At 34.8% G+C, this 23017-nt stretch overlaps 1 protein-coding gene across 6 annotated transcripts in view; it reads right to left on the bottom strand.

Annotated features, from left to right (window-relative positions):
• Positions 1–23017, bottom strand: part of PHF3 (PHD finger protein 3) — a 51953-nt gene that overhangs the window by 14784 nt on the left and 14152 nt on the right. For 2 of the 6 annotated variants that reach the window (XM_027644951.1, XM_027644950.1), the window contains exons 2-7: positions 17741–17817; positions 17333–17494; positions 14357–16178; positions 3737–4061; positions 2515–2692; positions 108–258 (exon numbers count right to left, since the gene is read on the bottom strand). In XM_027644951.1, coding sequence (XP_027500752.1) covers positions 108–258; positions 2515–2692; positions 3737–4061; positions 14357–16178; positions 17333–17474 — 2618 coding nt within the window. In that variant the 5' untranslated portion in view covers positions 17475–17494; positions 17741–17817. Of the gene's footprint in view, positions 1–107; positions 259–2514; positions 2693–3736; positions 4062–14356; positions 16179–17332; positions 17495–17740; positions 17818–18045; positions 18361–19610; positions 19706–23017 lie in introns of those variants that run through there. The other 4 variants (XM_027644949.1, XM_027644955.1, XM_027644953.1 and 1 more) reach the window with 3 other exon arrangements.

The raw sequence follows: 23017 nt of genomic DNA, 5'->3' as shown, positions 1-23017 counted from the left end.
AATGGCAAAAATTACCAAATGCTTCCAAATAATTAATATTTTTTCCTCTGCTTTTTAAGTGAAAATATTTCCAAACACATATTAATAATTTATTACTATATTTTTACCTTTTCATCAGAATTTCTTTAAGAGACTGCTTGACACTTTGTCTTATCTGATCAGCAGAAGGTTTAGAAGCTGGCACGGCCGGCAGGTGTGTTGCACTAATGGATCCTTTCTCATTTTTCTTTTTCTTAATTTCTTGTTTCTCATGAACACCTGTCAAAACACAGTTAAAAATTGTAAAATTCTCACACCAGTTTTATAAACTTTTACTGCTGCTGGAGTTACTGTCATGAAGTTTTATTTTTAAACTGCTAAGAACTGAACTTCAAAAAGAAGGAATGGACCCACAGGGTGGATGGTTTTTGATAGGTTGAGGTTTTTTATTTCTTTGGTTTGGATTTTGTGTTACTTAGATTAATCCAGAAAAAAAAGCTTCCTTAGCAGAAACAAACAGGGTTACTGCCCTTTGATTTAAGGTACTTTCTTCTACACTAAACCAAGATGACCAGTGTTTAATCTTAAGTAAGATTTTTGACTCTGAATTTTTTAACAGCATAGATAAATTTTTCAATGAATGAACTGAGAAATAATATACCATGAAGCATGTATCATAAGCATAGTAAGTTTAACTTTAAAATCCCATTTTTCATTAAACTTAGCATTTCTGTATCTGTTAGCCATCATAATTATTTCAATTATAATAATCTTAGCTTCTGTTTCAGAACAGTCTCAAAACAAAATCATTATAAGGACTGTGTCACAAATAATGGATAAGTTAACCAAATTAAAATCATTAAAGCAAAATTATTAATTTTCAGAGTGTCAACTGAAAGGTCATCTGTCTCAGCACATGAACACATCACTAATTTTGAGCAGTAGCCTTCTATTTAGGTAAGCAATGGGAAATAAATAATACTAATTTTTTTCACTTTCTACTCTGGAAAAAGAAACAAATTGAAGACCGACTAAGATCTAACTGGAGAGTTCAATTGTAAAAAGAAGTCTCTCTTTATTATTACTTTCCCCTATTGAGTGCAACTTAGAATGCATTAGCACCAGAAGCAAACTTAACTATATTTTCAAGTGGCTATAAAAAGGCAGATTTTCTTTTCTGTTGGGCAGACAGGGTGGGTGGATCAACTCTCATTAATTCAACTGATTCCAATTAAAATTACCAACTTCCCTTTCCTTGTGAGCAAGGTGGAGCAGACCTAAGAGCTCTTTGCCATTCTGTGCTGTGCTCTACAGTGTTCCTATGCTGGTCTTGTTAAGTACAGCAGCTTTAATAATGCTTTTATTTCCTCAATACAGATTTTTGCTCATCTCCTCCTCCTCAGAAGGATGAAGAACTGGACTAAAACCTTTCAAAAACTGTAGCCTGACAGGGTCAGGGGAAATGGAAAACCTTCACATGCCAGTAACACTTTGGCAACATTTCAACCATCTGATAAAAAAGTCCCACAGCAGGCAAGTGATGGGCAAGATTAGCAACAAACAATGCCATTATAAGCATAATTCAAAGCAGGTAACAGAATAAGACAAATGCACTGCTTTAATTTTAATGCTAATTGTCCTAAATGAGACTGCCAAGTGTCTTCTCTTTTTAAAAATGATTTTGAGATTAACTTCTATTCTGAAATGGTCACTGTATTGTCAGTATAAAACACTTACATTTAGATTTACATTTAATGCTGATATTTTCAACTCTAATAAGAGTTTCTAGAATGTATCAGCATTGGTAAAAAAACAGAAGAGTAGAATTATGTATTTTTTAGACAAAAATTCAAAGCTTGAGTTTAGGAGTTAAAGATGGTTCTAATACAAAATCTCACTAGCTTTGCTGCTGAGATTTCAGTTCGAAATGACAACAATTTCACATTATCACGATCTTAGAAGAATAATGCTTCCTGGAAGGGAGCTGGGGAGAGCACAGAGGTTGCTGGGAGGGGAAATACATTCCTTCAACCTTTCAAATAAAATGTAGATAAAAATCTGATGACTCAGTGTGCAATATAGTGTCCCCCTTTGAAATTAGTTGATAAAATTGACAATTTGTGCAAAACACATCAGTAAGTCAAAATATAATTCATACAGAAATTAAAACACTTTTATATACACTAAGTATTTCATAGTATTTCATGGAAGAGTATTTCAAAGTCTCATGCAATGTGAAATAAAGTTTAACACAGAGATGTCTGTGTACTTTTCTCCCACTCGGTTACATGAGCATCCTCTACTATTGAAACAGGAAACACATCTACATAGGAAGCATTTATCTACAAAAAAATAATTAAAAAAAAAAAAGAGAAATAAAGATCATAAACATCATGGGAACAAACAGTTCTTCAGATCACCGTCTCTTCCACTATGGAATGTGGTTTGAAAAACTGATGCTATAAAGAAAGTTATCATCCTTCACTGTACATATATGTGAATTACAGTGTGCAGTACTTCACCAAACCTCAGTACCTGATTTTGTGGACCTTTCTGCCATACTAAGGGATTCTTTACTTATTTTTTCATTTTTATCTTCAGGGGATCGCCGAGGAATTACACCAGTTTGTGGTCCTTTCCGAGCAGTAACATGCTGCCCTTTTTTTGTATCCAAGTCTCTGGACTCTGACAAGTTCTTCCCTTCACCAGATTCCTGAAATAAACATTAACACGTGTTAGCACACTACTGAATGCTACAATCAACCACCACCTAATTACCACATATTTTTCTTTTTTTTTTCTTTTTATATGTATAACGTATATCCTGGATGTATGCACCATCATATAATATTTTCTAAAGAGTTATTGAACAAAATTCCAAATTACTGCCAAGCACTGCAGTCTCTTTTAAATACTGGCTGAAGACACAACACAATTTGCATTTAAGCTCTGTATTGAAAACCACTACGTTTTATTTTAATATGTCAGGGATGAATGAACATCCCTTAACCAGTTTTAGCCACATATCCACAGACATCACTGATGTTTAAAAAGCTATGTAAGCCAAAATCAAAAGGAATAGCTTACATGTCAGAATTTCTATATCACTATTCAGAAATAAGACAGAATTATTGAGGATGATGTTATCATGAATACGATACACTAAAAGACTGAAGAATTGTCTCAATACTCTTTGCAAATTATTCTTTGGTTAGTAAAATCAGACACAAAAAGTAGAAAGGTCCCAATTAAAGCATTAGGCATTTTCCTCCACACACAATCTGAAGTAAAAACAATCAAAAGTAAAACACTGTTGGCATATTGTCTTACAGATATTTAATATATCTGCAGTTTATAACATATAGAAAATTGCCAGATGTCTTAGAATAAATTCAGAAATCTGAAAGAAAAATGCACTAAGTTATTCACCACTTCTATATACCCCTGCATGTATAGTTTAATATACACATTGAGGAGCTGAACTTCGATGATCCTTAGGGGCCCCTTCAAACTCAGGATATTCTATATGCATACGAAATGCACATAAACCTGTTCAAATATGAGAAGGGTTTAGCAATATCATCTTGAAGAAGTCATGCCACTTAGAAAATGAAGTAACTCTGTCAATAATAAAAGAGAAGTTTTAAATTAGATTCACAAAGATGTTTGAAACATAATCTATTAACTGGTACTAGGACAGGAAAAAACCTTCTAACCCCAGTAATTAAGAGAACTTAAAGCACCAAATAAGACTCACCCGCCTGAAGATTTTGACTTTGTGCTTCCCAGTGTCCTCCATTTGCTTTGTTTTTTCAGTTGTCGTATTTAGATTACAAGCAGGTGTTTGCTTCGACATCCCCAGTTTTTCACACTCAATTGCTTTTTCTTCTCTATGCTCAAGTTTCACTGGAGTATCTGGTACACTTTGATCAAAACACTCCATTTTTTTGTCTTCTTCAGCACAGCATTTCACACACACATACTCTTTATCTTCTTCACCCATCTGCTGTGCTTGAGAAAGGCTCAGTCCAACACAATCACCATGAAACCAATCATCACATCTACCACAACCTACCATAAACCTGAAAACAAAATAAGACGTCAGTGAAAACTGTGAAAGACAACTATAAAGGAAGATACAGCAACTTCAGCAGAACATACCACACTTGTTCTGATTTGTGCATCTCAACAATTTGTTCTTACCTGGCAAATGATTTCCTTTGTAGCTTTACATCCATCTCCAGCCTTACGACATGGTATGATCTTCCTGAGAAATATTGGTTTTGGTCTTTTTGCCTTTTACAGTAGTCCAAGAGACTATCAAAACCTCATTACATTTATGTAATTTGCCCCCCAAATCCTACCAAGTTTTTTTTCAAACTACTATTAAAGCTCATATGAAAGTTAAAAAAAGAAAAAAAGAAAAAAACCCAACTCTCAGAACTAGCAAACTTGTTTGAAAATACTTGAAAATTTTCTTGCAAGATCATATTATCCCTGCCTTCCTTCAAATATGGTCATCATCCTAACATCACAAATGTATCAACTGCCAACTTCCACAATAGTACAAGGTCTTTAAGTGTTATGACAAATACAATGAGCACAGGCACAGTAACCTATTCTAAATTAGTTGGTATTTTACATCTCATTCCTTAGACCATTATTACTAAATTATTTCTAGGAAGTTACTTTTTATTGTCTCTACTGGTGAATACAGGGCCAGGAGTTCAGCTTCCAATACCATCAGTCCAGCTTGCAGGGACTGTTTTATTTTGTTTTCTTCTAAAAAAGGTACAGCACTTTTGTGCTGCTCAGTTATTTTACACAGATGTCCACTTAAAGGACATCTCTCAATTCACAAGTCAACTGCTTCATTATTTTAAAAGCGGAATCAACTCTAGATACGGATAGTATTTTCAAAGTGCTGTAAAGATCACTTGGTCTAAAATTAAAGCATAATTTCTGACTATTTTGTGGAAGTATTTTGAAAACTTCATCACATATTACCAGTAACTCACTGCACTCATAAGTACAATTTCCAGTGCAACTATTTGTGAAGGATGTGGAATTTGTGAAGGAAGTTACACAGGCCAAACACTCCAAAAAACCTAATTCAGACGCACATACTACGTATTCTTACAATTCCTTCTTATAATAACGAACCTTGCATCATTACCAAATGCTTTCAAATGATGTAGGAATATCTCTTGCACTATCCACTTACATTTTCTTTCCCCTTTTATATTTTTTGGTTTCTTTTTTTTTTCCATTTTATTTGTTTTCTTGTTTTAATTTTGTTTTCTATTTACATGCTTTCAAATGATGTAGGAATACTATATTAAAGATATGTACTATTATACAGTCTGATTGAAGAAAATCAAGAAAGAGTGCAAGTGTACTATGAAAAGTGCAAGTTCTTTTTTAATACTGAAAGATTATTTACGGAATTCCTAGGTTTTGAATTCCATATAAGAGACCTGATTTAAAAAGTAATTAATGAAAACCTGCTTGTTTCAGCAATATATTTAACAAGCTAAATACACCGACCTGCAAACTCCATTTCTTTAATCTAATACCTTTAAAATCTCTTCTGTAAGACAATTCTAAGGAACATGATTTCTAACCTCTGTATGTCCCTATTCAGCCTAGGATCTGCTGACTTACCAACTCTGCAGAATCATATAAATATTACAGAGGGTAATATTTAGAGTAACTTTTATTCTCCAGAACTGCAAATAAATGTTCCAGGTGGCCTGATGCAGGTATTGTATTCAACAATACAATCCTGGTATCTCAAGAGATGAGAATTCTTAATAACAGGAGACGTTTGAAACAACAGAACAGAAGGAAAAACTGTATCTATGTTCTGTCCTTCCCTGATCAAATTACAGCAGGATTAAATTCTGTTGAAGAAAATAGTATTTAGATGCAAAATGAGTCTGAGAAGTTTTAAATTTCCAGCAGACTGAGAAAAAGCCTATGATGCTGTTTGCTAGATTTGAAGAAACCGGTTTTTAATGTAGTTTGTAAAGAAAACTATTTTCTCATTTTTAATTTATTTCTTTTTCTGAGCTGTAAGTACATTTATAGTATTACTGGTCACTAGCAAACGATATCTGTCCATCTACTTCATAATTTCAATTAGGAAGGCAGACGTTCCTTCACATTTTGTCAATATCTCAGTCTTTTCAGATCCACATTCCAGCAAAGTTCAAATACAAGAGAGGTAACAGTAGGGCACAATTACTTCTGATGGTCTTACCAGAGTAATACCATAGAATTCAAAAGCACAACAGAAAAACAAGAAAGAAGCGATGGGACTTCTACACAAAACTGACTGCTCCTTTCTGAGAGCCTAGAGCCAAACATGCAAGGGCAGGATATACAGCATGAGTGCCTACTTCACAACTGCAAGGGTCCACAAGCAGATGCTTTACACAGGACACATCTTGTACCATTGCAAGAAAATACTAGTAAAGCTCTGGGAACACTGAAACCAGTTGCAAAAATTCCACACTTTAAATTTCCTGCAAAGCTGAAATCAGATCAAAGCATACAGTCAGGTGCTTCATGCTTAAAGGATATTTTGGTGTAATAAGGAATTAATGCTTTTTGTTCAAAAATAGAAGGAAAACAAGAATACACCATCATGAAGCCACAATTGCTACTAATTGAATTTTTATTAAAATATATGGGTTTTTTTCACCAGTTTGTAAATTCAGGCATTGGAGACTAATCTGTTAAATAAGGAACACAGATTGCAGCCTTTAGCAACCAAAATAAAATTTTGATTTAATATTTAGAAAATGGACTACATTTGCAGAAGAGATGAGACTGAAGTACACAAGATGCTGCACAACTTCAACTTTAAACTGACAGCACATGGATTTTTTCAGCTTAGTTCGCACATAATAAGGGGGCAATAGAGATGATGTATGATATAAGTAAGGCACCAGGATAGGCATCCAGTCTTACATCTTTATTTTAAGATCTATCAAATAAATAAATAATAAAATTTTTAAAAGTTAAAAAACCCTACAATTAATTCCGCTCAGAAAAGATCAGTCTTCTCTAAGACTATACACCAAGACTGACAGATGTCATTCAAGCCATCTTAAGCAAACTACTGAAGATCAAATATTCATTTGGCTTCATTCCAGTCTTCACAACAAGGGTTCAATTACATGATATTATAACACACACAATAAAACTTGAGAATTCAGGATTCAGAAATCAAGACTACAAAGAGAATCAGGAAATGTCCATGAAGCCTGTACCATAAAACAGAACATAATGCTTACAATTGTTTTGTTTAAACCTAGTTACACAAAATGGTAATAAAAATACCGGTGCTCCCTGCCTAAAAAAATTCACTATTTATACTAGTTGGTTTTTTTCCACACTAGTGAACTGCAAGACTGCAACTTTTGAGGCTATGAGAGAACATACTGATTTTGATACCAGTAATGTAAATAATCCTTTTTACCATAAGGTTACTTTTACATCTTTGTCTTTTCACTCGTTTGCACAAAAAACAAAACTATGATTTGTAACAACAATAATATAATTGTGTCATGGGTAATGTTCAAAGACTAAAAAAGGGAGTCAAGAGAAACTGAAGCCTGGCTTGAAGGATCAAGGATGTCCTCTTGCACAGTTGTCAGTTTTGAGTGAAGAGGTTCTGATATCTTGGACTAGCAAAACATCAAAGTTTCTGACTGCAGATTGCTTCAAATTTGAAGTGCAGGACTTTTACCCATGTTGTAAGGCTGGATTGGAAGATGTAAAGCTGAAAGAGAAAGAAAAATGTGTTTTAAAACATTAAATCACGCCACATTCAATAACAGAATTGCTTTCACTGGACTTTAACATAAAAACGATTTTTTTGAACAAAAATTTAAAAAGAACTGATAGGTGACAGCAGACAGTACTATAGCTCATTGGAACCTTTGCACAGAGTATGTTATTGTTTCATTCCTTTAAAGAATCCCCTTCGGAGTCCACATACCAGCATGAAAAGAGGCACCTTAAAATCAGAAAGCAATAGATGAAACATCTCTTATGATTGGAAGCCTTCCTTTGGTGTGTTATCTGTAGTATATTAAATTCATTCATTAGATGAAGAACTCAGGTTTGATTTATTTTCTAAATATACAGGCCATATTTTAAAATTAACTTATGCAAATTCTATTTATGTAACAGGAGCAAGTTTCCAGAGAAATTCATTACCATAAAATGGGCAGAAACCACCTTATTCATAAAACAATTTTTCATTGTAAAGCTAAACTTAAGAGTAAAATAAAAGACAAAAAATTGGGAGCTGTCAGAATAGTTCAGTGTGAGCTAGTAATCAGCATTTTAAGATTAATTAATAATGTAAGTTGCACTGTCACAGAAAATAATTTATTGCTTCCCCTTAGTCCTTCAAGTTTGTGGCACACAGTATAGGGGAAAAATACAATAGGACTCATATCTTAACCCAACTCCCTACCCCCAACAAACAACAAAAAAAAAGCAAACCAAACAATTCAAAACATCACTTTAACCCCAAACTCATGCAGGAGTAAAACCACTGTTCACACACTTTGTAAAGACTTGAGTATCTAAAGCACATCCCACCTGCATTTCCCTCCCTAAACGTTCACCAAATTTCTACAAAATCTGTTGTAAACTTGTATTAACATTACAACTGTGTCTTAGCTGCACTGATGCTACAGTCCAGTCCATGTTAAAGCAGAGAGGTTGCATGGCAGCAACTGGTTTTCCTTCAGTTTATTTAATAAATAGGTTAGTTGAGAAGAAATGCATGGCATGGCAGCTTTAGCAGAACATATGCTCCACACCAGTATAGCTCAATTAAAAGCTCAAGCTCTGTCAAAAAATACTCTTGTCGGAGTAGTACCACTTATTTGCTTTTTGACAAATTCTAACACAGAAGACACGATTTTTCAGGTTCTGACCTTGTAGAAAGAACAACCAATCTCAAGCAAACACTATCAGCAGATCTTTGGCACAGAATTTGCAGCACAGAAAAAGACACTGCAAACTTATTTCCTAAGTATTAAATTTCAATAACCCAACTTTTATGCAATATAAGTTCCTTTTCTTTCTTAAAGGTACAATTTTCTTTGCTTTTCATTTTACAGGAACCTCTCCAAAAAGGAAGCAGGAAGAAGACAAGCAACCTTATGCTTTTTAAACCAAAGGTAAATTCATGAAACATGCCAAACAGCAAAACCAAAACCACTGAACTTCCCAAAAACATTGAAAAAATGAGTACATTTCCTAAAATTAGTTACAAATCTATACCAAAAAAAAAAATCACTAAGGGAAGCTTCATTACCAGTGGATTCTATCCACATGTTGCATCTTGCAGGATCAGTGTCATACACTCTATAAACTGCATTTATAAGTAGTATATATTTATGCACATCTTTTACAAAACCCTGTTTTAGACAACTTATGGTATCCATTTGCCTGACTCCCTAATGCTACAGGTATTAATAATAATCCTACCAATACTACAGTATAATAATATAATCTGTATAACTGTAAATATAAATCACAGTGGAGTCCTTCCATTTGTTAATTATACATTACAATGTTATTCTGTTTATACTGCCATTCAGCTGTGGGTGGACAAGTAAGATAGCTTTTAATATTGCAAGGCTTTTCACAGTGGAAGAAAGTAGTAACAAAGGCAGATAACTTAAAAGCATCATCCATAACTGTAAACTGATGACATCTTGCATAATCTGCAGTTTAGCATGCTCATACTATTCAATGAACATTAACTAGAATTAAGGTACCATTATTATTATAATTATTGTTCCTCTTGAAGAATGTTCTCACAACAGATCATTTACTATATATGATACACCCTAAAATAAAAGTGCACATGTAATTTAAGAATCATAATAAGTTTGGAGCCTTAAACTCCTTCCTCAGCCTTCTTTTTTACAAAAGAGCCTCCTTCTCTTTTGTACTGGTTGTGCAAAGTGTATGATAACCTGATTCCAATATAGTTCACTGATAATTAGCACTATTTTCAAAATACAAATGTCCTAATAATAATCCTTAGTACAGGAAAAAACATTTTGCAGATTTTTTTTAACTCCAACCATCAGCCAAAGTACTTTTCTGCATTACATTTGTGAAGAAACTTTTTAATGATGACGTGCAAAGCAAGAGATGAGAAATACTATATCTTTGCTAAATCAACCTCTGCACTTCCCAATTAATCACCTTGTACAACATTACTAACTTTTCCTCTATATTAAAGCAGAATTGAAATGTGGGGAAAAGGAAGACCCTAAGCAAAACTCTAGTCCTACATCACTTAGTTTTTCTGCAAGGTCTGAGAACGTCGGTTTATGTCTGACCACACAAACTGCATGATCAAATCTCAAGCAACAACAAAACAAAAACAGAAAAAAACCCCACAAAACAACAATAACAGAGAATCCTCAAACTCCCACAGTCTATTAAAAAAAAAAATCTCACTTGGAATTGTAGTAATCAAAAGAGGAAGTCACTAGCAACAAACTAAAATTACACATTTTCCTTGAGATAATGCTTTCTAGAACATTTGCTTAGAAATAGCATCTCAAGTTATGTACTATGAATTATTAATCCAAAATTGACAGAAATTCTGTTAAAGAAGACAGACTACAGACAAGGGAGATAATCTGAAAAACATTAGTAAGGTTTTGTACAAGGAAGGAATTATTCAGCCCCCCAGCTTGCAGAGAACGCGAACATCTTCACTGAAAACCAGAGAAATTTATAACATGAGCCCTTATACCAGAAGGATGCATACAAAAAATCTTACATTAGCAGATTTCTCAATGTCTGTAGAGCTACAATCTTCATCTAGCACTTTGCCAAGAAATTAAATATTATTTTTAAGATTCAACTATCTTTAAAGATCTTTAATCTGTCTTCAGGAAAAGTAACTATCTGTGACAAAGTTTAATATTTTCAACATCATTTGCATTCATTAAGAATCTGAGTAGTAACTTCAGTCTGTAACATTTTTTATGTGGTATATATATCCATACACATTTCATATATAGATAGATGAATTAAAATTTATGCATATGATTTGTTATTAGTTGATGAGAAAACATCTGACAGCAATATGGGAACACACTGGCAATGTCAAACATGTTGAAAACAATACTGTAACAACAATTCAAACCTTTCACCGAAAAAAACGCCTTTCAGATGTGCTGAAGTTTACAAAAAGTTAAATCATCATTATCTGACTTGCCCAGAAACACAAGGTTTAGTTTTCATACAAAAAACCAATTCCTTTTAGTTATGTAGAAAATGTATATCTCTGAATGGAAATTGTCACAACACATCAAGCAAACAGACTGAAAGAATTAGTCCTAAAGCCAAACATTGACAACTCACTCTCTGTGTAATGAAAACATAGATACAACACAGCTATGCTGGTTACAGCTACCAACTCAAAGACAAGTGGAAAACAGAGTATGAATAGTCATTGTTCAAAGTCCAAGAGCCAAAGAATGATGATCTATTAACAGAAAGAAAACAGGCATTGTCTCTTACAAAGCAAGACACGTTATAACTTGTGAACTTTTCTGATTATGCAATTTGAATGTCTGTAAAATGGGATTCCTCCTGTCCCAGCCAAATCCATTGTATCTGCAGGGCAAGGGAAGCACATTTTCACTTTGCATGTGGTCAACAAATTATTGTATGTATTCCTAAAAATATAAATGACTCCAACTTTCAGGTGCTGATCTGAAGTAAAACAACATAAAAGTACCATCCTTCTACTGTGCTTCCAGCAGGCACAGTAGGATTACTCTGGGGCCATATAAGGTCTACGTAAGCGTGGTCCTTTTGGAAATCTGTACACAAAGAAAAAAAATCTGTACACATGGTGACACGATCTCCAGACATTACCTTCAACCTGAATCAATTTTCCAAGCTTGGTACTACAGTAACAACAAGTTAGTGGCTCTGCATTTATTACAGGCAATACAAAAAGATTCAAGTGACTACTATTCCGCACCCTGAATTTTTTAACATGCTCCGTTAACATGACATACTGCAAAGCTCCTTGCACATTATTTCTCAACTTGGGGCTGCAACTTCAGTTCAACTTCTTTTTCTACAAGCAATTTGTACTACCAAATTGGTAAAAATTTTTAAAGTTGAAATAACATTAGATCAGGATAAAACTACATATGTTTTTTCAGACCTTCGCTCTGCCCTTGATATTTGTTGAACCTACAGTCGTTTGACAGTATTTGTGTCTCACACTTTCTCATCTTCCCTTACACAATGAACAGAGAAAAAAGGGAAAGAGGCTAGGTAAGATGTTTCAAAAGGGAAACAAAAACTGCTTGAAAAGTAATCCAAAAAGTAAATGAAAAAAACCTTTCCCTAGAGTAAATTTTGATAGTTTTGATGGTTTTTCAAGAGAGGGAACTGAAACTTATCATCTTACACTTCTTCTCTTTTGCAGTGCACTGGAAGTGTTTTCTTATTCTTCCATCAGTAATTAAACAAGGACAAAATGACAAGGCACTTGAGATAAAAGTTTTGCTTCCTCTTGTATCTTAATGATAGCAAGTGAATCTGAAAGGTTTCAGTTATTTGTAGCATACAACTACAAAAAAAAAGTAATTTGAGTAAATTAAAACTTCAGTACTTAAGACTAGTGACGATAAATGTGCTGCACTGACAGTCTTAAATCTTCTGCTATTAGGCACAGGGCTCAATACCACAAGCTCCCTCACGTTGTCTCAGTCACATTCTATACACAAAAATTCTGTGTTTATGTACTAAATATCTTTCTACAGATTTAGCAAATCTGATCTTCTGCTGAAAGGGTCAGTTGTGTCGTTTTGCAATGAAAGCACATAAAATAACACAATTACAATACAAAAAACCTAAAACACTTAAGACTGACTTCACAAAAATGAGGATACCCATAACCACCATCTGTGGCAACTCATGGGCTTTCTCAATCCAACCTCAGCTGGTGATTCATCCACTACACAATTCTGGCAGCACTAAGAGTTGGAAATGCAAAATTGGGTTAATTGCATTTAATACTGTATCAATGCATATATGTGTATCTTCTGTAACATGACTTTGACTTCATAAACTAAAATAAGTGGATTTAGTTCGGAGTTACTGCCGCATCTTCCCATACCAGTTAGATCCATTTAGTAATAAAAATCAAGACTTTCTGAACTCCAACAAGACATTCAAAAAAGAAAACCCATAGAATGCTTAAAATATTAGTAAATATAGAAAGAATGCAGGACAAGTTCAACTCAAAGCTAAGTTTTTAACAGCTATCAAGAAGTTTAAATCTTAAATATATATATTTTGCTTTAAAAATATCCAGCAAACCTACTGCTAATTCTTTTCATAGGCCACATTGATGTGGTCATTATAGTTGCACAGCAAATGAATTTTAAGGTGTTTGTTTATCAAATATGATATAGTAACTCAAAGCTAACAAGGGCTCTTCTTAAATACTATGAATGCTAAGAAAAACCCTCAGGTACCAAAGGTAATTGTTCCATATTTCAGTGTGATGTAGGGAGTTCTAAAGCACAATCACTGAAAATTACTATTAAAACTTTCACATAAGCAAAGGACTAATCAGAATCATCTTCAATTTGATATTAAAAAAACAAACGTAAGCTAGCAGGTACAACTGCAACTATGAAAACTCCCTCATTGTTAGGTTTAAAGGCAATTTCAGATATGCCCACATGGATGTTTTATGGGGTTTTTTTTGAGACTGATGTTCTTCCTTCTCCTGTCCCCACCCCCTGCCAACTACTTAATTACTATTACATGAAAGCCTCACAGCAATGATTACATAAATTGAAAAAAAACCCTCCGAATCTCTAGGTATTAGAATTGTACTTGTACCAGACAAAAATCACATGTAAACAACTATTTGATTTTTTTTTTGTTTGATGGTGATCCTTCAACTTAAGAGGTCTCTGGAAAGAAGGAAATTACAATCTGGAACATAGATATCTTAGTCTCATTTCCTTTCTACGAAAAAAAGTCAAGTTTAAAGCGCATAATTTAACAGCATAGCAGAATTATACATTTATCAAAAAATGTATTCATATAATAAAACTTTTATATTCAAACTTCTTGCTAAACCAGTTTCTAATGCTCTATCTAAAACACTAAAAAAAAAGTGTATTAGTGCAAAGGAAATTAACTGACAGTATGACACACAGGTTTCCATTACAAGGCTATGATTTTTTGTTTTGGCACCAGCAGCACGAAACATTTGGTGGGAGAGGAAAAAAAAATTATCTTTCGAGACCAATAATAATTTCCTAAGACACAAAGCCACACACACCTGTTGCCATGTGGCTTTTTGCAAAAGCCACACTGCTTGCTGGGCACCCAAACATGTTTACTTTCACTAGCAGAGGTATGTTCCAAGCCTTCCCTTCTAACAGTTGAAATGTTATCTGGAATGAACAATGGAGGTTCATCAAGCGAAAGACTTTTGCTACTTCTTCTCTGGCGAGGTTGGAGAGTCTTATCATTTCTTTTTGATTTGTTTTTTTCTTTATCATCCTCTTTCAGATGTTCTACAACAGGGTGATCTTTCGTCTCTGTCTCTTCCTTTGTGGAGCTATTTGTTTTTAGCCCAGTTGCAAGCTGGTGTTTCTGCCCGTGGGCTTGCTTCTGACCAAGACTTGAAACATGCCCTGACAACGAATGCACAGAGTGGTGGGTATCTTTAGGACAGCTTTGAAGAGTAGGAGATTTCTCACTTGCTCTTTGAACTGATGACTTCTGTGCTTGCCCAGAAGCCTGGACTCGGGGTATTTTCTTCAGCAACGTATTACTCTGCTTTTTTATGGTCATTCCTGAAACACAGCTCTTTGCTTTCAAACTCAGATCAGATTGTTTCTTCCTAATTTTAAGTGGGTTATTCGGATGCTGATGACTCTCTTGCTCATCTGCATTCCGCTTCAGACCTGCTGAAGATGGACTGTGAAGACCCGAAGCAGTAACACCAGCTCGCGTTCTTGAACGCATCACTTCTTGTTGCACTGTACCCGATTTCTGCCGAGTGTCTGCAGTCAGATTTTGTTTATTCTGTATTACAGATTTACTATGCCGGGGTCTAATGTTCTTTTCACATTTTGTTGGAATGCTAATTTGTTTCTCATCATCCTGAAATTTTAATGCATCTGGGCCTTCTACTTTAATACTGCTGATCTGATCCTGTACGTTTTGGTTTGTTTGGTCAAGAACACTGCTTTCTAAAATGCTACTTCCTGGGTCGGCAGAAGTCAACTCTTTGCTTTTTAAGTCTTTATTATCAAACTCTGTACTGTCCAATAGCTTCTCAGATGGAGTTACAGTTTTCTCCACTCCCTTGTCATCATCTCCAGTTTCTGTTACACATTTCTTTACTGACAGTGTATTTTCATCAAGAACTTCCACATTGTGGGAACCTAAACTACAATCAACCCCCTCTTTTATAGAGCTAGACAAATCTGAAATGGTGTCACAAATTTCATTTGGATTCACACAAGTACTAGATGGATCATTAGCTTTTCCAGTTACTCCAATTTCATCATGCTCTTCTGTTTTCTTCTCTGATTCCTCTGCTTTATTATCATCAGCTTTTTCTTCTGAAGAATTTCCCAAGTCCATTGAATCAACCACATCATTTGACTCATTTTTAACTGGAGTCATTTCAGTATCTGCAGATACTGAACAAACTGGCTCATCATTCCCAGATTCAGTCTTTGTTGCAGCCTCTGCTATTTCCTTTGTTTCTCCAGAAGGAGAACAGGCTCCTGTAAAATTAGCACAACTTAACTCTTGGGATGTTTCCTGGACTTTTGCCTGATCAAGGGTTTCGGACTTTACTTCATTCACATCTTCAGGACCAGGCAGACATTTTGTATTACTTTGGGATGCTGTTACTGCCGCTGTTCCTTCTATCTGTCCTAATCGTCTTGTACTACGCCTAACCTCTTTAGGCTGCTCTACTTTCGAGGGTGCAGCAACATCTGTCTCTTTAACTGGACTTCTCTCTCGTTTCTGTCCACTTTTTGGAGTAGATCCACCTTTTACAGACGATTTCTTGGTACTAACAGGAGGAGCAACATTCGAACGCTTGGCCAGGGTGCTCTGTCGGAGACTCCGTACTGATTCTAGGAAGGGAAAAAGGAAAGTGTCTTAGCTATTCATCTTTCTTCTCTTTGCAAACACAAGATTTACCTAGAATAGAACTGATTTACCCCGATTTAGGTTACTGGACACAAAGAGAACTTAAAACTTAGTTGTTTACTAAACTTCAAAAACAACCCACTAACTCAAAATACTTGCATTTCAATTTTGGATGTAAAATCTCGTTATTCCAAAGGCTATGAAAGTTCTGAGTAGTATATATAAAACAAAATATATGATAAAAAAACCAATCAAAACTAACTGCACTTTTCTACCACTCAATCTTTTCTGCCTCAAACAAAATTTGCACAAGTTCTATTGTGATTAGAAGTATAACTATGAAGTTTAAAAAGTTTTTAGAGAACACAGTCTATGAATCCAAGATCCAGTCACACTCTCACTTGATGACATCTCTTACATTTCCTAAACAAGAAACCATTTTAGTGCCTTTTTAAAATGTATATTCACCAGCTTTGTACCACAGGTTCTTATTTAAATTTTGATCTTCATATTGAGTAATTTTATCTTTTTAACTCAACCTGCTCTATCGGGGATAAAAGCAGAGTGGTAAATAACTCCACTAGTTCAACAAGTTAGAAAAGCCCTAACTATAACCAATTAGCTACCACAAAGAATTTAAATATTTTATTTTAATATTCATTAAGTATATTGAGATATTTTGATGAAAGAGTTTATAACTGCAATTACCATAACCGAATTTAAAGCAAAGAGAAAATACCCAAATAAAAATAAATAGAATTAAAATTTTAATTGAAAATAGAGACATGTTAGCATAATATTACAATGTGGATTTGCTACTCTACCATGCTTTTGTTGGTGTGGAACCACAGTGCTATTTGATGCAGGTAAAAGCATCAAAGTCTCAAAAATTAGTTTAAGGACCACAAGGTACAAGGAAGACATTAAGTATTTTTTAAAGAAGAATTTTTAAGAATTTTTTAAAGAGTCATACCCTATGGATGCCAACTTTTAGCTGCAGTGCATGAAAGGGGAAGTGTCTGTATTTGAGTTCACACAACCAAATAGCAAAGCTTTACTTTACATTTATAAATGTTGGGGGGTGGGATTGTAAAGATTTAATTTACTTCAAACATGCAAACATATAATCTGTGATCACCTTGTGCCATTAAGCGTGGTGATTTCCTCGGTGATGTGACTGATGTTTCTTCAGCACGACTCCTCAAATTCCTATGAGGTAAAACAAGCTCATCATCATCAAGGGTGTCATTACCACTCTCTTTAACTCCTTCTTCATCCATAGTATCATCCAGGCTAATCACTGGAAAAAACAAACAAACAAGAAAGAGCCTAAAACTTAAAATTATCAAAAAATGTTGCTGCTGTAATGCTGAGCAAAACAGGGAAAAATAAATAAAGTGGTCACCGAAAAACAAACAAAAGGGGGGGGAAATGAAGAAATGCTGGACAGAAAATTCCCATGTGAGGCAGATTCAGTGCAGAAGAAGCTATCACCCAAAGCTTAAAATTTCTGTAGACAGTCCTTATAGCTTTTTTGTGGACTCACATTTTTGGTTTTTTTTTTTTGCCACAGGAAGGTCCCCAGTCTTAGAGGATCAGCTGTCCCTCACTGTCCCTTCCCACCTAAGAAAAAGTGAAGAAAGGTAAACAGCAGAAAGAGCTGATCCAGGAGTGCATAGTTTAAAATCACAGTTTTCTCATAGGATACAATTTTAAAAGTTTTAAGTCCCAACCACATCACATATCTGGATCTGCAATGCCTTTTTGGAAGAGCATTAAGTGCAGCAAGCACCTAGTCTCCCAGGAGAGACAGAGAACATTGTCTTCAGTGAATTCCTATCTTCCACTAACCTGAGAAGGATCCCAGAAGTTGCTCCTGAAAACAGGTTTCTTAAGAAGCAGTCAGGCCACTGTAGGAGCCATTCTCCTCACTTGCTTAAAGTTTGGTTCTGCAGTGGTAACCTCTCCTGTCCCAAGATCCTATGTGTGATTAATGAATCCTGGTCCTCGTGGGATGCAAAGTTTGTGAGATCAAGCCAAACACCCAAGTGATTCTATAAAACATGTAGGATGGTCTGACAAGTACAACACAGACTCCAGTCAACCAAATAAGCCTTTTTTTACTATTCAGACACCTACCTAGAAGTATTTTTAAGATAAACTCATAGGAGAGATATATCTAAAAAATTTTAACAATTGCTAACTTAAAACTGATATAAATTAATACCCCCGCCACAGAAGTCAAAATAAGCAAGAAGTTAGTCTAAAAATTCAAAGGTTTAATTTATCTCAGAAAGTCTGTCAATTCCTTCTCTTTTCAAGTCTAATGTTACTGCAACTTAAAAAAACAACGCTCTAGTGAAGGCTTTACATACTTTGAAAATAACAAAACTGGAAGCTGCAAAACACTGCTAAAGCCAAACAGTGATGAATAACTAAGTTGATCAAGACTGTAATTCAATCTAAAATCACTTGCCATGAAGAAATAAAAAAGTAAAGCAACCAAGCAACCTGTCAAAAGTTCAAATATTAGGAAGTTTTTTAACAGCCTCTTAAGGAAGGCTGACCTTGGCACCCAGCAATCAGCACTCTGGATCTCCGTAATTAGACGGCTGCCAGGAGCTGAAAGCCAGAAGTTTCTTAAGCTGACAACTCATCGTCATTCATTTTATTTTAACCATTATTTTTAGGCACTGAACTGTACACACCAGTTACAAGGAAAAGCGTGTTTGCAGAAACTACTGGGAGCTTCCGCTTTCCAATCGAGAGCCTCCTTTACGTCTGTGCATGTGTACAGACATACACAGATATAACACACAAGCTGCAGGGGACTGATAATGTTGGGCTTACTCCACTCAGCAGTGTTCCCTAATCGCTTATTTGCTATAAGCTACATACTGGGAAGGACACACTGGCAAAAAGATGGCATTTTAACTGCCCCATTAGACTTTATTTTTCCCTACATATCTAATACTGGCTACTGTCCAAGATGGTAAACTGAACGAGATGGACCCTCACCCTAACTCCAGCTGCCCATTCTTATGTTTCCAAAGACTATGTCCTCCCAACAGGTCCTCACTTTGGTATTAGTTTTCTCATGATGTTCCTACAAAACATGAAACCGGTTTTCAGGAACAGACTGTGACAAAGGAGACTTGGATTCAATTTTGTTTCTTCTGTGTAGAAACAAACTACTAAGTTACTGAAGACAACATAAAAAATAAAAACTATTCAGACAGCTTCTAAAACAGTTTTGCAGCATATTTCAAGGCTGACATTAGAGCCTCAGGTTTTACAATGCTCTTGCTCAAGTTACTGAATTTATACGCCCTCCTTTATTAATAACAGAAGGGACAATTCAGTCCACCATTGACAGACAGTCTGAAATATTAGAATTAAAGCATTTTCATACTTACAAGACTCTGTGCAGTAGCTTTAATTTTACAGAGGAATTTGAAACACAGAATCCTGCTAATTTCAAACCACCTGAGCTACAACTCAGCTAGTACAGACAGCCTCATGAGGCCCCCGGATGAGGAACATTCGACACAGACCCTGCTGGGAAGAGAAGTGACAGAAAACAGCAATAGATACAGAGGAGACCAGGAAAGTAAATTATGAAAGAGAAGTGGAGGTAGAGAAACAGCACTGGGAAAAGTAAACCAACAAAAGCAAAACTGGAAAGAACTTAAAAAAAGATAGAGATGATCTCAGTAACAAATATCTAAAGATTATCTCAGTAATAAATATAGAAATCAGAAGAATAAAAAAGAAAAAATAAAGGAAAAACATATCTGAATAGGGAAAGTTGTACACCAACGTACAACTGAATGGACTGAAAATAAGAAAAATACGAATCACATTTAGTGGAATTTTCCATGCAATGGAAAAGGCACCACTGACCTTCAACTTACTATTTTGAGTCTCTCTATGTGAAGGTTCTAAATTTCCAAACTACTGTGCTGTACTATTCACTCATTTTTATATATGTTATACAATAACAGAATAACATACAATAAAAATAGTTTACTTGCAAATTAAAAGTAATACTTTCCATGTGCTAAAACAAAAGCATAATCATTTTTTAATTCTTTAGTAATGTAAAACTGAGGAAAAACAAGCCTTACTTTCAGGAGAAAGAGGAGGTAAGGAGAAGAAAACACCCCTAAAAACATCCTCAAAAATTTTGACGTTTATAAATCTTTATTTTTATTAACATAAATATTCCCTTAATTATTTTCAGCCACAACTAAGACAAAAATATTCAAAGTTTTGACACACTGATCAAGGTAAATCTCAACTGTAGAAATAAATTTCTTTTTTGTAGATGTTAGCACTGGACTTCTTTTCCTTAGGTAACCACACGGAACAGAATATCACTGTTTCTGCTTTGCATTGTTGTAAAATGCTATATCCAGATGAATCATACTAACAGCAGGGATGTGCAAGTTCACAGCAGATTCCATACAGGCGTCACAAATTATATGGAAATGGTTGAACATTTTAAAATTTCTACTGTTTTATATGTGAATATAAACATAATAACCTAACATTATGCTTCAATGAAAAAAAAAAACAGTTACAGTCTAAAACAGCAACTAACAGTTGTCCAGGCAAGTCTTCAGAAGAGCTAATAAACTCCAGCAAAGAAATGAAACATATGTAGATACTGAAAATATCACTACGTCTCAAGACTGTAAATGAAGATGGTATATTTTATATAAAAACCTTTTTCCTACTGACATTTGTGATGCATATGTTCAAGAAACAGAATTAAAAATACTCTTTTCTATGAAAAAGTTTATTATCAAGAAAAATTAGTTGACTGATGACATAACTTACATAAAGAAACATGAAATCCTAACTCTTTTACAAGAGTTTGCCTGTAACCTGTTGAACTGTAACCTGTTAACCTGTACGGACCTTGTACTGACTGCCCAGTGCAAGAAACGAATCAAAGTTCCGTATAAAATACTAACTAAATATTTGCTCCCATTGTCCATTAATCTCTACATTGTAAAGAGGTATTTTTCCTGTCTTTATAAAAAAGACATATGAAAATCAACTAGGATTAATAAACTTAATAAGCATGTATCTTGACAGAAGACTGTATATTCATTTTAATAAAAAGATGGAGCTACATCACAAGCCTACTGATTTGTAGTTCTTTAGCCACATAAGCCTATTACTTTGGAAATAAAGAGCAGTGAAGTACAAATTTCAACAATAAAGTAAAAACACCAAGTAAAAGCACCAAATCAAGTACTTTAAACTAAATCATTTTATTAAGAAGGGAGTCTTCATGCATTTACAAATGAGAGAACTTATCTAAAGAAGGACCTAAAATGGGGGAAACAGGTGGTTTTCCACCTACAAATAGAAAAGCATGCAAAATAAACATTCTCAAAGTTCTCAATACCAATACAGAAAATTTAAATTTTATACAGGAAAGTTACTACCTTTGCCACAAGACACTGTGGAATTATTCACATGGACAGCTTGAAGGAAGGAAGGCATAAAAAGGTAAGAAAACTGAGAGAAACAACTGTATACCCAATTTTGGGCTGGAATCTGAAGATTATGTTCAAAATTACTTCATATGCAGGAGGAAAAATACAAGTACCTTTGGTTTTACTGAAAAGAGCCTGAAATGCCTAACAGTCAGACAGCACACTAGCTAAAGAAGTATTTCTAGTCAGAACAACTGGTTTGGCCCCAAAGATTCAGCAGGTGATCATGATTTTAGCAGAGGTAACACTGCTTTCAACTGTACTCATGAAAACACAGGCTAGAACTAGAAAGAGCAGACCACACTTGGGAGAAACACTTTCCCAGCAGCAATCCAGAGGGACAGGAAAAAAAGGGCAAATAAAAAGATGTCCCTAACACACTTTGTACATTCTTACAGGTTCAGTCTTCACCATTTATGATAAATACCTGATTTTATAAACATATCCATAAACTAAATTGGTTAAAAGCTTTATTTTAATATGAAATCCAGAAATGTCTCCAGATGATAGGCAATTAAAATTCCAGTCCCTGTATTATGTGTATAATAAATCAAACTGCCCCAGTAAATGACATCCTGAAAAGCTGCAGAACTCGTGATAGCTGAGAAGTACCAATTTGGTAAGAATGCTGATTATTTAGCTCACTGACATGTGACCACTTTGACCTGCTATGCTCACAGGTGGCTAAGCTTCCAGCAAGAACAGAACAAAACAGAAAACCCATCACTAGGGTACCATACAAAGTTGAAAAAAATGTGTTGCTCTCAAGAGTTATGTCATATCTAAACTTCAGAGTTTCTACTTCTCATCAAGGAATTGCTCAGAAAGAGTGAAAGAAAAAACAACAAAACAACCCCAAACCCACACTTCCCTATCCACTCACACCACCAAAACATTTAAGATGGCCAAGAGCTGTTCTATGTAGTCTGCTTTCCTATGTTGGTCATTCAGAGCTTGGAGGAACAGACACCTGATTAAATTGATAAAAAGAAGCAGAGAGGTACCTAAAATACGATTTGAGACCCTTCTGATTGCTTCAAGAACTTGGATTTCATTTGTTTCTCAAAAGTCTCATTTTGCCAAATTCTGTCCTTTAACTGTCAAGGAGAACAATTATATCAGTTTCTAGTATCAACAAGGGGTTTTTCTGCTAATACCTACTTCAGGACAGGAAATGGCCTCCATTACTGCTAAGTTCCTACGAGCTGCAGTGAGTAAAACCTGTGGATTGTACCTTGATTCACAAAAATAACAGAGAACTTCCTAACCGTGCCATAAGAGCAGCAACCTGTTCAGTCTAACTCCATATAGCA

This window comes from Corapipo altera, unplaced genomic scaffold (genome assembly GCF_003945725.1).
Source record: "Corapipo altera isolate COAL_440 unplaced genomic scaffold, ASM394572v1 2, whole genome shotgun sequence".
Taxonomy (NCBI): Eukaryota; Metazoa; Chordata; class Aves; order Passeriformes; family Pipridae; genus Corapipo; species Corapipo altera.
The sequence above is the reverse complement of the archived record's forward strand: the minus strand, read 5'-3'. Positions and strand labels throughout refer to the sequence as shown.